Source organism: Triturus cristatus, chromosome 2_2, assembly GCF_964204655.1.
Source record: "Triturus cristatus chromosome 2_2, aTriCri1.1, whole genome shotgun sequence".
Taxonomy (NCBI): Eukaryota; Metazoa; Chordata; class Amphibia; order Caudata; family Salamandridae; genus Triturus; species Triturus cristatus.
The window spans coordinates 307320291-307337567 of NC_140582.1; the positions used below are offsets into that span (position 1 = coordinate 307320291).

The 17277-nt window shown below is 41.7% G+C and overlaps 1 protein-coding gene across 5 annotated transcripts in view; it reads right to left on the reverse strand.

Annotated features, from left to right (window-relative positions):
• The window catches only part of SVEP1 (sushi, von Willebrand factor type A, EGF and pentraxin domain containing 1), a 1063460-nt gene that overhangs the window by 294857 nt on the left and 751326 nt on the right, over window positions 1-17277 (reverse strand). For all 5 annotated transcript variants that reach the window (XM_085641350.1, XM_085641349.1, XM_085641348.1 and 2 more), the window contains exon 29: window positions 6680-6803. In XM_085641350.1, coding sequence (XP_085497476.1) covers window positions 6680-6803 — 124 coding nt within the window. The remainder of the gene's footprint in view (window positions 1-6679; window positions 6804-17277) is intronic.

A 17277-nucleotide genomic window follows, 5' to 3' on the forward strand; every position in this document is an offset into this window, starting at 1 on the left:
TTTTCTACTGTTGGTTACACTGAAGTGAGAATAGTAAAAGTAACCTCTCCAAAGTTCAGTATTTTTCCTGCAATCCTGAGAGAATGGCAAATGCAATGCATGCAAGGTGTAACACTTTTTACACTAATTTTATTAATTTAATAATTGATTAATATTTTTAATATATGCTTTTCAAGTTTTGTTAGTGTTAATAATAGTTTTGTAGATATTTCTAATTGTTTAAATGTAATATTTTATATATCTTATATTTTGTTTAAATATTAAATAACATTTTTCTAATGTTTATTTTAATATCTAAATAAGGTTAGATTTTGTAGTGGTTTTATATGTATTTTTCAGTTAAATGTATTTAAAAAATGGTTAATTACTGTTTTTATCTTATTAAGAGTATATGTGTGTGTATTTTTTTTTTACATTATTTTTTACTAATTTCATATTTTAATATTTTAAATAAATTACTTTTAAATTGATATTTCTTTTTAAAAAGTCTTACCCTTTTTTGGGCAATATTCTCTTCAACTATATTTCTGGCACAATATTTTGTACCTTACATTGTACATATAAAAACACAATATTTTTCTGGACAATATCTTGAAACAATAGTCACTTAAAACACTTGATCTTTTTTTTATGTAGTTACTCCTCATCACAGTCAGGTCCTCTTCTTCAACTGTCTTGGACTGACCATTTTCTTCTACCATTCTATGTCAACCAGGTCATGACCAAAACAACTACTTGTAACTCTGTAGTGTCTTTCAGAGCTTGTAACTCTATTTCAGATTGGAGCCTAACCAAACTGTTCTCTGAGATATAAATTGAAGTAGTATTCAATGCCTTTAATAATACGCTATTGTCAGGTTTTAATAGCCTAGCACCATTAAAAGTACACATGTTAGTCAACCCCATGTAAAGGTCAATTTAAAACAGAATTATTGCAGTTGCATAAAAACCATAAAACAGAAGATAAAAGGCACGTGTTAAAAATATATAATAGCCGCTATAAGATCCCAAGACAGGGCAGCACATATATTATAAAAAAAAGGGCTAGAATAGTCCTGTGATGGGATGACATACACAGCTGTAAGAAGAGGGAGATGATGAAGTAGGAAAGGACCCCACTAAGGCCAGTATCCAGTGGGTGCTATCCCACTGTGTTCGTCCTGATGTACCAGTTCCAATGGAGGTATTTAGCCATGGCACAGATTACGGGCTCCCTTGTTTCAGTGCGTAACAGCCTAAGCATCGGAAGATGCTGTCTTCACCCCAGCTGCCTGCAGATCGGGATTATCCAGCTTTTCCTGGTCTGTTTGTAGACAGAAAAAGAAAAAGTGTAGCAAAGATTTCTCCGCCTGCAGACATACCGGGCACACTACATTTTCTTTAACATTTGATTTCCATTTTGAGCTAAAGGATAAAAGAGGTAGGGTGCCATGTTGAAACTTGAGGTATGGTTGTCTGACACCCGGGGTGAGCAAATAGCCAAGGAAAGGGTCGAATTCGGAATGGGGTCTGATCTCGAAGAAGGCGCTGAACAGAAAACCACAATTCACTTTTCTCATGTCCTGTTCCCATTTCCAGCCCCAGAATGCTTCTTTGAGTGCTTCCCTGGTGACTGGTGGGTAATCATCAAGCCAAAATTCACAGAGACTGAGGTCTCAAAGTGTCTTTCACATAGCGTAACCATTTGATTTTACAAAATTTTCCCAGTGTGACTATTTCTTTAACAGCATGACAGTTATCGTGGAGGGCCAGGGTATGCTCCAATCTGTGCCAATAAAGCAGGGGCTGTAGCTGGGCCTTATAGGCCACCAGCACGAGCCCCATGTCCTGTAGGTACTAAGGGAGTGCTTTTGGGGAGGCTGACTTGGGCTCTCAAGAAGTTATTATCTGCTATTCTCAATTCAGCCATGCTTGTGGAGCCCCACATGTCTGCCCCAAACAGTGCACTGGCCTTTGCCATGGGCCTTTATACTTTTAAGATAGGTGATATGCGTCTGGTTTTAGATGACTTGTAAAATCTTAGGATTGCAGACGCATGGTGTGATACATTCAGGGCACTTTTCCTTCCCTGTGAAGACCAGGACATGTTCTTGGTAAAGGTGATTACCAGATTGTTAAACTCGGTGACCCTATCAAGGGGTTGCCTCTCAAGCATGATGGAATCTCTAAAGGACCTATGGGGACTGATGGTCATGAATTTTGTTTTTGAATGATTGATGACCAGCCCTCAATCGTCACAAAATGCCACAAACCTATCAACAAGCTTTTGAAAGCCTGCCGGGATTTTGGAGAGCAAGAGCAGGTTGTCTGTGAATAGGAGCCTCCTACCCGTACCCTGGGGGAGTCAATGATGCCATCATCCAAGTAGGCAGTCATGCTGTTTAGGTATAAGGAGAACAAAGATGGGGCAATGACGCACCCCTGGCATACGCACTTATGGACTCCTATCCATTACGTTAATCCCCTCTGGTGCCTCATTGAACTTGTGCATATGTTTCTTGCTGTAAACACATGAGGATATCCAGGAGATCGGGTGGCACCTTGCTGTCCTTCAAAACCTCACATAATTTGCAGCTGGGGTCCAGGTTGAATGCTGTTTTGAGGTCCACAAAAATTTGTTATGGATGGGATATTTCAATTATGACTGTCTTTCAAAAGATAAACATGACCCTAAGCACCTGGTCGATGGTACTTATCTGGCTTTTAAACCGACGGCCTCTCGTAGCTCAGTTATAGCTCAACTACAATCTTTATTAAACCAGGTACGACCTGGTTTGGAGGTCTTATGTATGTATGCATGATGACGTGTGAAGTATTCTCCCAGAATGTTAAATAATGTTTTGTGTATCGGTGGAGTTGCCGACAGTCTATCTTGCAGGGAAAGTCGACTAGCTCAGAGATGGCATGGAGCAGCCGCATCAGAAAATGTTCCTAGAAATGTTTGCAAAATAAAACCTTAGGCATGTAGACAGCGCATTACATCCTCTCAGCAGTTTGCAGAAGATCTATCTTATTTTCCACTCTAAAGTGGAAAACATTTGTGCAAACTTTAGTCAGTCTGATTTGGTTTTAAATAAATGTTATTATTTTCAATAAAAAACATAAAGCATAAGCTACAAGGATATGTTGCAGAGAATGAATAATGCACTGAGGTACCACATAAAATTAGATTAAGAATGCCAAGCATGTAAATAAAAATGACAAGCAAGCAAGTTCATATAATAAATAGGTTAAAAATGACAGGCTAGCAAGTACATATAATAAATAGGTTAAAAATGACAAGCAAGCCAATACATATAATAAATAGGTTAAAAATGGCAAATACATATCATAAATAGATTTAAAATTACTAGCAAGCAAGTACATACAATGAATACAATTTGCGGTGTACAACATATCCCATAAGACAACCACAGCTTCCAACTCAAAATCAACAACTTACTCTCCCACCTATAGTTACCCCTTGTCAAGCTGCCATATATTGTATGCCATAATGACCAGCATATTCAAAGTTCACCACAGAAGTTTCAATCACTCCAAGACAACCCATGAAAGGTCCGTTATTACCAGCCTACAGATCCTCCTGAGATATCAGGGAGCTATTCGGCGTTTCTATGTAATCATCTGGGGCCAACAAGCAGTCTACAAGGTGTACCCCTGCTCTAGCCCTTTTGATCATTCCCAGCCCTCTCTTCAATTCCAGAAACAACATGGCACTAACCCCTCTCATTTAACCAGCTCTTTGCACCATGTAGTCATTGGAGGGCCATGTGCAGGCTTCCAGTGCATTGTCAATTCATGTTTTGCCAGAATCAATGCCAAGTCAGTAAATCTAATAGTGATTTTCCTCTTTTTAGGACAAGGGTATCCCCCAAGGAGGCAGGCCAAATGTGCACAAGGGATCGGCCATAAAATTATTTCATTTACACAGCACATTACTGCTTCACAGTAACCCGGTAAGGAAGGGCAGGACCATATCATATGGAACAATTCTGCCCCCAACTCCCCATGTCTTAGACATGATGAGCCCCTCTTTAAGTGGCTTTTTCTTTGTCCTCCTCCTGAACAGGAATGTATGCTGCTGGAATCCTTTAAAAAGATTTCTCTGGAAGTATCAGAATTATTCCAGCAAAAAGTAAAATCTGCCCCTTGCCAGCCTCACACCCCCCCCCCTCCCCACCTATTATTGAAAACAGGTGCCAGTATTAATCCACAGATTAGCCATCATTTCAACCTCTCTCTTGAGCAGAATGAAGTGCCTTCCTTTTGGAAAACACCCCTTATTGTGCCCCTTTTTTTAAAAAACACAATGCGGACTCACTCACGTTGAGTAATTATAGACCAGTCTACCTTGTTCCTATCCTAGGGAAGATGTTGGAATCTTTGGTGAATAGTCAAATGAAGAACTATGTTGAGCGGAACAATATCCTCCATCCTCTCCAATCTGGTTTCCATACCGGGTTTAGCATGGAAACTGCTTTTTTGGAGGTTACAGAATATATCAGAACTAATTTTGATTTGAGTCAGCAGGCAGTGGTCATTCTACTAGATCTTTCCACTGATTTCGATACTGTGTCCCATAAAATTCTCCTTCAGAGATTGGAAAAGATTGGAATAGTGCGCAGGGCCCTGGATTAGTTGTGTTCTTTTCTATCTAAAAGACGACAAGCACTATTTTTATCACCTTTCACCCCCCAGTTCAGACCACAGAGCTCACTATTGAGCCCTACTCTATTTAACATCTATATGGCCCCCTTGGCCCCTGTGGTGAAACAATGGGACTTGAACATCGTATCATCTCCAGATGACACACAATTTATGCTGGTCCTTCAACATCTTGATGATTCTGTGGCCAGTGACTTCCAGGGCTGACTTTACTGATGTTGCTGAATGGATGTACAACAGCTGTTTACAGCTTGATGCTGATAAAACTGAAATCCTGACTTTTGGAACATCTTCTCCAATTGACCCTTTAATACTCTGGTTATGGCATGGACCTACACCTACAATTGCAAGGAATTTTTGGGTTTGGCTGGATTTGACTTTGGCTGGATTTGACTTTATCTTTCAAACCCCAAGTGCGTGCCACGGTTGCTACTTGATTTGGATTGTTGAAATCTCTGAAAAAGCTTCTAAAATAACTCGCTTTAGGCACTCAGAATGGGATTAAACATGCCCTGATCACATTTAGACTACATTATGCTAATGTTCTTTTATTAAGAATAATCTCTAAAGATCTGCTTACACGGCTTCAGCGTGTTCAGAACACAACTGCCCGTCTTGTACTGAATATTCATAAAAGAAATTCCAATGGATCAGGGCTAAAATCACTTCACTGGCTACCAGTCAGACCCGGAATTAAATTTAAAACCCTTTTGATCACGCAGAGGGCTTATTATCAGAATGGCCCATCGTATATTAAGAACAGATTTAAAAAAAAAAAACACTTTTCGGGTGCTTTGCTCATCAAACCATAATCTACTTCATGCCCCTAAAGTGCACAGAGTTAAATCTGGTGATAGATCTTTCTCTTTTCTTGCACCTACTATCTGAAATTCTTTACCACTATGCCTGTGTAACACATCTAGTGAAAGTCTGTTTAAAGCCCAACTGAAGTCTGTCCTGTACCGTGACCCTTACAATCTCTCTCACCTTCCTTGTTTGATATTTAGCGCCTGGATGCTTCGTTTGAAGCAGCAGTTGCGCTTTATAAATGTATTTACATTCATTCATCCGTGTCTTTTGATACTGTTGTTATTGATAATATGTCAAACATCCCATAAAAATATAAACAAGCTACTAAAATTTAATTGTTCAGGTTGCTTTTTCCAAAATAACTAGTTGAAGTGGATCCAGGTAAAAGATTCTTTCCTGCTGCAGTGAAAAAACACAAATAAAAAATCATTTCTTTCTGCACCCAATGCAGATATAAAATTATTAATTTAGTGTGTAGTGATTTACTGTACTTTTCAAGTACTCATTGAAGGAAAAATGAAGCATAAAATAGCAATAGATGAGGTAAAAGAGGCATCTGTCTCTGGTGGGAGACAAAGTACAGTCTACTGATATTTTAAAGAATTCCTAACAATAGCTCGTGCAGACAGCTGCCCCATCAAGCAAGACCTTAAAAGCAGACCATGCTCAGAGGTGACCAAGTATGGCAGTGATAATAATAACAATAATAATAATAATGATAATAATAATAATAATAATAATAACAAATACCCCATTTCGCACAGGTATTTTTGCTTTCTTTTTGCTGTTCCAAAACCTTTCCGAACCAAGCACTACTTTAGGGGATTTTATTTATAATGTGTAATAGCCACAAGTCTTTTTGTTGTGTCTGAACTTGAGCACCCACAAGAAATGACCCATTTAAAGGCATGTGTACGTCCCAAACAGATGTTCCTTGTGTGTAAATTGGGATGGTGTTGATTTATTTTTTTCGCAATTTTTTAGTAATAATGATCAAATGAAAAATGCACCGGGTTCAGTGTATGTCCATATATCAGACTCACACCCTCTGTTTTGGACAAGAACAATATTGTTGTACACCTTGTGGAGGGGGGGCGGGGCATTAAAATGGCTAAGTTCTTTTAAGCATATAACTCACCAGTGTGTTAGACCATTGCAGATATTTGTAAAGAACAATATTTGAAGTAATTAGACAGTGACAAACCTGCACAGAAAATACTCTTTGAATCGGTCTTCACTCTTCCAACAACCCCAGGTAAGAAATCTGGCCATGCCAGCACATTTCCTCTCTTTAGTTTTTCCGGACAAGACTTGGCGAGCAAATGGACCTAAAACGGCAATATTAACGAAATGCAATTATTAGTGCCAATTTAAAATCATCGTAAAACTACAACATTCATTTCAACCTACCATTAATTCTGGCGTTATTCGCTTCAGTCAAACGGTGTGCCTAACTTTGGTCCTTATCTTCCCAAGCATGAGTAACTCCAAAATCTCTTATTGATGTTTCTTACACACGCAAAACCACAATTTGATTGTTCTTAATATGTGGGAATATCACACAGAACATGTAATTAATATGAAAGTGCAAATTCATTTACTATACTATTCTAATGAAAATACTTTCAGGTAGACCAATAAGCTACTAGACAAATGCATGTACTAAAGTGCAGATCACTGTACAGGCTAAAAACAAGAGATGTGGACGAGGTAATTATTTTATTTGCAAAAAATAAGTGGGATCAAAATTGCATCCACTCATTTAACATATAATACTGTAACTCTCCTAGGGATCACATGCTTGGCTCTCCCCTGGATCTCATATTATCTTTGAACTATAGTTCCTCTGTATCTAGGTGCTTCTCACACTTCTATTCGGATCCGTGTTTGCCTGTGTCATGCATGGTCTTGGGTCCACTCCTTCACTCTCTCTACAATAGTTATTGAAACCATATCATCTCATGTTTGCTCCTATCACATCTAAGCCTAAATCATGTAAATCTTTGGCTCTTTTCAATCCTACTCTTAACACCACCGGTCGCACATGTCAGATGAACGACCATTGAATGTGGGCTATCCCTACAATGATATATCCTGAAATCCTGAAAATAGAAAATCATTTACCGAGCCTCCTTACACTCTCACGTTCCCTCCCTTGGCCAGAAATATCAGTGCAATCTTCAACCCAAGTTTTTGGCTGACACTGTCTACTGGCACATCGGTGAGATGATAAGTGATATATATCGCAATATTTTCCTGTTTTAAACAACAAAGACTCTCTCCAGTGCACTGGTCAGAAGCTCAACTGACTGTTTCAACAACCTATTTCTGAGCCAACCTCAGGATTCCTTTTAATAGCTTGACAAAGTCAGAAGCATTACCCTAGACTGTCTATCTGCTGACCAGGTACACAGGTACAACTCTGTACTGATTCAAGACTTGTTGGACTTGAACAAGCTACTAATGTGGCCCCCTCAACAAACCTCTGTCAGAAGATTTGTAAGTGAGTACATGATGAACTTTTCCCTATGTCAATTACTGTATCAAAACACCATGTGCCCAACACCCCACAAATTCCACTGTTCCAGTTTCCGGAGTATCTTCCATTATAATCGACTTTCTGGGGGGGCTATGTACAGCCACATACATTAAGTCTATCAAAATCGACTTCAAGCCCACCATGGTTGACTGCCACAGCCTTCTGAAGCTCAGGACTTTCCACCTTCCAACTCTTTACTGTGAAACACCTTCTCCATGTAATAGTGAAATAGAGTCATTCAATGTTTTCAGTCAAACCTTTGAAGTTCTTACATACAGTTGTTTGTTAGTCTCTATCCCATGTCCTTCTTTATAAAGCATGTTTATGGTATTTTTAAAAGTAAAACACACCCTTTGTCAATTCATGCTATGGACCTATAAATATGCAGGTCCACAATGCCTACATTCAATTAAAATATTGGTTTGTCAATGGGATGTGAACACTGGAATAATTCTGCTGACATCAATATGGATTAAAAATGTCATAATCCATAGCCTCAGACTCCCCTCTCTCTGCCTGCCCTCATGATGCATGGAATTGTGTAGGGAAATGATATGATGTTGAGAGAAAACAGCTGAGGCTTCCTCCTCCCTCCACTCATGGCTGTCACTGCTGCTGGTCTGCAGATACAGAGTTAGCAGGCTCTGTAGAATGAGAGCAGGGGAACCCTCTGCATCGCCTATCTCTCCCCATGCTTTGCCAACCAAAATGAAGCAATATGGCAGAACTGCGGCTGAAGAGGGCTCCTGTTCCAATCTTCTGCAGCTCCTGGTGTCCAGCCATGTTAGTTATTGCCAGGTTGCCAGTTGATGAGGACAAGGACATGTATCACAGGACTCCCTCCGCTTGTTGCTAATGTTGGGTTCCCTTCTGAAAGGACTTCTTTGTACGCAACAGGATTCTTTAAGGTATGTTTATGTATTTGTAGGATAGACAGCTTCATAAACCTTCTGGTAGCACAGAAGCCTGGGCCAAATGTTAGTGGCTGAAATCTCTTCTTCCCAGTATTCTACAATCCATTCCAGATTCCAGCCTCTAAGACTGAGTAAGATATAACACAGGGGTATACTGTTTCGTCGAGAGATGCCTGGTTGCCAAGATGACATCAAGGTCAAAGGTGTTGAGCTGTTGCTGCTCAATCTCCAAGGATGAAGGTGTAGATTGCAAAGGCCATAGTACAGGACCCTACCCCGTTGCTGCAACAGCAGGTTCTGCCAGAGGTGCAGCCTGGTTGGAGAACATATTCTCATGCCCAAGAGCTGTGTATATCATATTTTCCAAAGGCAATTTGGGGCAAATAGGATGACTTGGACCCAGTTGGTCCTAATCTTCTTCAGGACTCGGGGCTGAGGAGGTATTGGTGGGAAAACTGGGAAGGCTTACAGTAGTTCATAGTTTCACCCTGAGCAGAACATGTCTCTTTTCAAGATATGCTTTGGAAACTCCAAAGCAAAGAACTGTTGAGATTGTGTGTTCTGAGTGGTGGCGAATAGATCGAGCCAAGGTTCTCCCCATTTATTGAAACGAACTTGCACCAACTCTGGGTGTAACTGCCACTTGTGGTCTGCTAGGCATTGACAGCTCAGCTTGTCTCCCCTGTCATTTAATTATCCTGCCAGGTGGTTCACCACCAGGAAGATTTCTTGATGGTCCAGCCTTTTCCAGAAGTGCCGACCCTCCTGGAACAGGGTCTTTGACCCCATCCCACCATGTGGTGGTGGTGTTGTCCTTAAGCACTTATGCCAACCTCCCCTTGATGAATTGAAGGAAGGCTTTCAATGCTTAGCGATGGCCCTCAGCTCCAGAAGGTTGATATGGAGCCAGGACTCTACCGGAGACCAGAGGCCTTTGATTTCCACCTCTCCCAGGTGGCCTCCCCTACCTAGAATTAATGCATCGGTCATCACTGTCTGGACATATTCGGAGGGGTCCCCTTGATATTGGGTCCACTGAGGCTTCAGATTACACTGCAGCGTCTGCATTGCCACCTGGAATGCTTGAACAGCACAATGCAGAAGATTCATCAGTCCCAGCAGCCTCAGATTTGACCTGACTGAAATCCAGGACAGAGTCTGAAAGATCGGGATCATTGCCTGAATGTCTTGGACTCTCCTTTCTGAGGGAAAGGTACAAAGCAAAAGTCAGGTGTGATGTTGGTGCGTTGATCGTGAACGATAAATATGAGAGGAGGTTTACCATAGTCTAGAGGTGGTTGGCGACTGCCAGGGGAGAGCCCGCCTTCAACAGCCAGTCATCATGGCAGAGGAAGACTGGTACCCCTGACCTCTAAAGATGTGGTGCCACCACCGCCATTGCTGTCATGAACACCCGAGGGGCACTAGTGACACCAAAGGGGAACACACTGCACTGAAAATGCTACTGTTCCACCACAAACTCCAAGTAGCGCCGATCCAGCACCATCATCAAGTCTCCAGGGTCGAGGGCAGACAAGAGTTGGGCCAAAGTGAGCATTTTGATTTTGTCCTTTAAAAAATAAACGTTCAGTGGGAGCAAGTCTAACATAGGATGAAAGCATCCATTCTTCTTTGGCACCAGAAAGTAGCAGAAATAACAGACACGACCCACTTATGGTTCAGGCATGCTCAATAGTCCCTTTGCCAAAAGGACTTGCACTTCCTGCCGTAAGGTGGACAGATGGTCCTCCGTCAGTCTGCTTCAAATTCCCAGGTACTACAATCAATATAAATGTTCACCATAGCACCAAAGATGACTGTATTATGCAAATAATGCACACCATTATATCAGGTCCACAATTGTGCAAAGGCTGGGCACCGTAAGTGCCAAGGTGGCCACCTTGTGTCAGTCCTGGCCATTATCATGCAAAGGTGGGCCACCATTATGTTAGGGATGGCTAAAAGTAGCCCAGTAACACTTTCAATATGTCAGTGATGGGTGTCAGTATTCCACAACTAGACCAGGAATTACCAAAATAGTCAAGGATGACCACCATTATGACATTCCCACTATTATGTAGTAAACTGACACAATTGTGCCAGAGATTTTTTTTTTAAAACTTGCAATGGGGGCTTCCATACACATATGGCAGTCTTTGATACCCGGCTTAGCTTCCAGTAAGCAACAGTGTTTATTATGGACAAATACATAAATAGATTCAGATGAGGCTTAATGTTTATTATTGACATATACATACATTAATTCAGATGAAGCTCTTAAGTTTCTCTGCTCTGCATCATACCCTGCTCTCCTCAGCTCTTGGGCTGATCATGCACCCAACTAACACAGTTTCACTCTGCCTCCTGCAGTTCCACAATATTGTGGGTCAGCACTGATTACTGGTCAGGCTACTGCTGCCACTGTTCTTTTATGGTCCACTGTTCAAGCACATGGTGTGAATGATAATGCAGGGACTACAACATGGCCAATCTCCTAGAGACTTAGTTAGATGGGATTTGATAAAGGTTATCATGTGGCGGCCTTCATGGGCTGACACAGTGTGTGTTTGCGTGTATGAGACCCTGCCAAACGTTTTGCATGCAAATAATCTAAGAGTCCTGAGATAAGCAGTGCTGGCTTCTGTAATATGCACCGGCTCTCTGAATGACATACCTTGAGGGTACTGGCCAACCACCAGTAGCTCCCAAGCTACTGGTTTGAGACCCCTGTTTAAGACACTACTGATAATTCCACTTTAATTGATCATTGTAGTCCACCAAACACATAGGGGCTCATTACGATGTTGGGTGGAAAGCCTCCGCTTGACACCGTCTCGGAATCAGGACCGACCGACTCGCTGTCGGCGGTTCCCTCCACCGGATTACGATGCGACTGAGCAATGTTCGGTCAGATTCCCATTGTTTCCTATGGGAACTCGTGTTCCGCCCAACAACCAGCCGTAACAGAGGCTCCTATGGGGAAATGGAGTGTGTGTGTAAAACCCTGCACCCTGTGGCGGGCATCCCATTGTGCCTGCCCCACAGTGCAGGGTTTTACAGGGGGTCCCTTAGGCATACTCTCGGCCCACAACCGGAGGCTGCAGGATGAAGGGGGTCCTGCCAGGGTCCCCCAAATTCACTGTCCAACAGCCATTTCGTGTCGGACAGGCCGACGTGGAAAGGCTGTTGGAAAAAGACATCGTAATCCCGAGGACGGAACCGCTGTCCATAGGGGTGTACGATGCAGTCCTGACAGACACTGATACTCTGCAAGTCGGCCAGAACCAAGTCGGAATAACCAGATGGTTTACATTCCGACCGCGAACATCGTAACAGGGCGGTCAGAATGGAAACCAACCGAGTCGGTCGGAAGGGCTCCGACACGGTCGAGCAAATTCCGACTGTCCGGCAGAGGCTTTCAGCCCAACATTGTAATGAGCCACATAGTTGCAAGAGAGATCTATAACCTAAGGCTTTAGTAGTATAAAACAGATTTACTGAAAGAACCTCATTTAAAAACTGAGTTGTGATTCTTGTACAAAATGCGCAAAACCACTGAAATCGCCAGTTATGGTTTCAAGGGACAGAACACATGCCACGACTCACAACACCCACCCTGTTTCTCTTTTTTTTGTTTCTGTTCCATAGGCAAAATAGTGTTTTAAGCATGGCAGAGAGCACGAGTTATGGCATGTGTTGTGTGCCTTACTAACCACACTTGGTGAATTTTCAGAACTTTTGCAAGTTTGAGACATTATTTTCAGTGTGTTTAAAGTTTTTTTTAATAACACACTTAATTTCCAACCCCCAGTGTTGCACAGACCAGTTGTGCACCCAACCTGCAGAGGGGCGGCCAGAGCCTGCTGTGGAAATGCACATCTGGGATTGCCACAGGGCCTGGCCATGTTCAGGTTCTGTGACCAACACCTACAGGACACAGCCTTTGGCCTTTCACAGCAGGGTGGCCATTGGGCCTGGCCAAACCCAAAACGAGCAGCCAAACTCCCCAGCACAAAACCTTAGACCATGTCCAGCATGCAATGTCCATAGGGTCTGGCCTATTGCGAGGCCCAACAATCAACTCATAACAAGCTCCTAACTACTTTGGCCGTGCACAGCAGTAGTTGTATTTTGGTCACCCTCAGAGCCCCACCAGCCATGAGCGCACAGTCCCCCACTGTGCACAGCCTTTCATCCAGCACAGCAGGATTTGTCTGTTTTTGGCCTACCCATCTATGCCTAAGGGTGCTACCTCACAACACTTCCCTAGTCAAAGTAACCTTTCTTGATGCCCCATGGCTGAGGATTTTTTTTTTCAGAAGCCATTTTCTTTTAAAAATAAAGCCTCAAGAATTTCAAGATGACTGAAAAAAAGAAATCCCTTCATCAGACAGTGAAATCACAGAAAAAATGTGAAAATGTAATTGACAGGATTCCCAATTTTCAGAATTGTAATTTTAAATGCAGCAATATATAAAAGTGTTAGTCTTTAAAGCCACGAATTTACATCAAACCAATTAAATCATGCTTTCTGAGTAAAGTTTTACTTTCATGCCAGGTTCAGAGTTAATTCTTTTAGCGGTTTGTGCTGTCGGTACAAGCAAAACTTCCTACAAGGATAAAATGAAAAAGAAAAGTTTTTGAATGCCCCTAAACTTTTTCCCTTTCATATATCTGTACGAAAATTGGCATGCTGGTACCTGAACTGACTATGCCAAGCGACTGCCAATTTTGGTGCAAATCCGTTCAGAAGGTCAAAAGCAATAAGCAAAAGAAAAAATGCCTTTTCAAGGAAAGTCACAAGAACTATAACTACATAGTGATGACTGTCAGCATTGAGCACCGGCATGGTGGCCGGATACAATGGGCCCCCTTCCGACACCAGTAAGGAAAGGAAAGAACTTAGGAGTCTATATTGACAATAAACTCTGTTTTAAGGATCAGGTCAATGCAGTGGTCTTGGCAACATCTTATACATTGAGATCCTGCAAAAAGATTATGCCGTTCCTTCCCAAAGATAGCCAAAAAATAGTCATTACTGCCTTAGTCATGTCCAAACTGGATTACTGTAATAGTCTCTACCTTAATATCCAGGAAGGGCTTATGAAAAGACTTCAACTACTGCAGAACGCAGCAGCCAGACTGCTCACCAGCACACCCAGACATCCCTCAATCTCAGCTGAGATTAAAAAGCTCCATTGGCTGCCCGTGAAAAAAAGCGTATGTTTCAATGCCCTGTGTGTGGTCCACAAATCCCTCCTAGGATACGGACCCCTTCACCTTAAATTGAATTTCCAGTGGTATGTTCCTAGTAGAACTCTGCGCACTTCAGAAACAAAACAGGTATCAGTGTTCTATGTAAAAAAATCCAACTGGGGAGGTAGATGTTTTGTTGTTGGAGCTGCTAAGGCATGGAATGACCTACCGTTTCATCTTAGATGTATAACAAATCATCTGGATTTCAGGAAGGCCCTGAAGACTTGGCTTTTCCAGTCTAATTAATTATTAACTCTCCCCCGCGCGTAGGCCTCTGTAGGACATTTGATTTCAGCGCTTAGGACACCCTAGGGTAACATTGCGCTCTGGAAATATCAATAACATTAACATTAACATTGACAGAGATAAGAGTTTTTTAACCCCTTCAGCGCGGCGCGAATTACCGCGCCGTGCTGAAGGTTCCGTGTGCGGGCGGGGCCGTGACGGAGCGGTTCCGTCAGGCGCACAGCGCAACCGACGCGCATGACGGAACCGCTCCGTCACTCGCATCGAAGGGGTTAAGCAAAATAGTTGTTTTTTCTAATCGAATATTTGTATCTGACGTTATATGCTGTACACTGAGTATATCCTATAGTAAAGTAAATGAAATAATGTATTACCGTGAGGAATTATATGTTTGTGTATCAAACATGGTTCATAGAATTTTGCATGTCATTGTGCACTTGACTTTTTAAGGGTACCCATTTTTTCAAAATGATTTCTGATGTTTCTTGTGGATTACTCCATTTCATATTATACAAATTCCGATGTTTTCTGATGAATATTTCATTATAAAACAATCATAAAGAAATGTATGAAATCCCAGACTAAATATTTATCAAACTATCACAACAGCTGTCTACTTTACTCGAAGGTGGCTTTTGTACTCTGTAGATCATCACTCCTGACCTATCGATGAAAAACCTTCACAATATTCACAGTAACCAATCTATAATTGTATATATTATGCATGAGTCGTTGAGGTAATCCCCCACTCATTTTTAATCAATTGAGTTCCCTTCTGAAGTAGAGCTGTGGTACCTTTCTGTGTTCTAATCACTTTTTCTACACCAGAGCATGACAGACAACCATCAGCCACTTGAATGTTTGACTGGGTAGTGAAATGCAGAGGACTTCACATCCCACATCTAATATGAAGGGAATTACATGACAGCGAGCCATCCATAATGACATGTTTCATGTGGTGCTTCAAACCCCACTTCTGCAGTGAGGATTGTTAATAAAATCTATCAGCATTGCATATTTTAATGACTTCATAAAAATTAGTCTTCCTTGCAAGTGTTCAAAGTTATCAGCTGCAGATCACCGCACATCTCACCGCACATCTCAGGCAGGCTTTTATCTCACTGGCGCACCCTGCTGATTTTGTTTCCTATTTTTAGTTACGCACTTGTGAAATCACAAGTGATGTCTGAGGTATACCTGAGGTATTTACAATGGCAGATGTGATGCATTTCGGGAAATTAGTCTTAAATAATGTATTTGGGTGGAGTAACTCCAACTTTCTCCTAACCTTTTTCAAACAAACCTTTCAAATAAAACACTAGGTGGCAGGATATGCATAGAACGTGAATATATAACATTTCATGCTGCATGAAATGTATTACTTTACCACTATACAACATTTTGCAGAGCAAGGAATGGCGAACTATAGCAACAACTTATGTTTACCTTGAATTTATATACAGAGGTAAGAATTATATTGCTTTTTAGGTTGCCTAGTTTCCTTTTCTCAAAGAAACTTTAGAACTCGAGTACCTACATGTTAGACCTGGCATCTTTTGGCATGTTCCCTCTGTCTTTTTGCTTTCTGACCTCCTGTTTTTGATGGTATCATGGACGTTTTTGCTGGATTAGTGTCTCAGCGCTGTTTATCACTGCTTTTCAGTGCTAAAGTGCAAGTGCTCCTACAGTAAATTGTGTTATGATTGGTTTTCTATGGTTGGTATATTTGATTTACTAGTAAGTCCCTAGTACATTGCACTGTGTGTGCCGAGGGCCTGCGAATCAAATGCTATTAGTCGGTTTGCAGCACCAATTGTGCCACTCACACAAGTAGCCTTTTAAAGGTGTCTCAGAACAGACACTGCAGTGTCTGTGCGTAGTTTTTTTCTGCCATGTCGACCTGGCAAGTGCACCCACTTGCCAGGCCCTTTCCCTTTTCATACATGTAAGTCACCTCTAAGGTAGGCCCAAGGTAGCCCAATGGGCAGGGTGCAGTGTATGTGAAAGGCAGGACATGTAGTAGTGTGTGTTACATGTCCTGCTGGTGAAATACTGTGCATTTAATTTCCACTATTGAAAGGCTGTCTTTCCCATAGGAGATCATTGGAGCTGCTGTGTAATATCTTACAAGTATAACTTTCAATTGGGAAAAGTTGGAGAAATGGAGTTTAGGTTCCCTGAGCTCAGAATTTAAAAACACATATTTTAGAAAAAGGTGGTCTTCAAATTGTGTGTTTGAAAATGCCACTTTTAGAAAGTGGTCATTTTCTTGTTTAACCTTCCTGTGTGCCTCTGTCTGTTTGTATATTCACTGTCTAGGTTTGGAGTGACAGGAGCTGGGCATGTGCATTCACACTTGACAGTCACGGGGGGGTGATTAGGTGTGTCCTGCCTTTCCAGGGTGACTCATAACCAGGCTAAATAGACCTTTCTGTATTGAGAGTTGTGAGAGAAGTTCTAGCTCTAGAATGGGCTGTGTCTGCTCTGTACCATGCTGTCTCCACCTCCTGTAGTAAAGCTGGGCTAGAGAGGACAGAACTGGTTTCTACTGAGCAAGAGGGACTTGATGACTAAAACTTCAAAGGGAAAAATAGTATAACTATTGGGCCCCTGACCCCAGAACTTTACAACTCTTTTGGACTGTAGAAGCTGTCAGGAGGAATTACCACTTTGCTGTATTGGTCTGCAGTGGCTGCTTTTGTCTTGGGCAGTGAAAGGACTGGACTGGACTTTCTGAAACTTATTTTCCTGAGTTTCTCAATGAGCACAGTCCTATTGCCAAAGCCACCCTAATCGCAATAGACTTATCTCACATATAATTTTGAGCGCAATGTAAGGATCACTTGA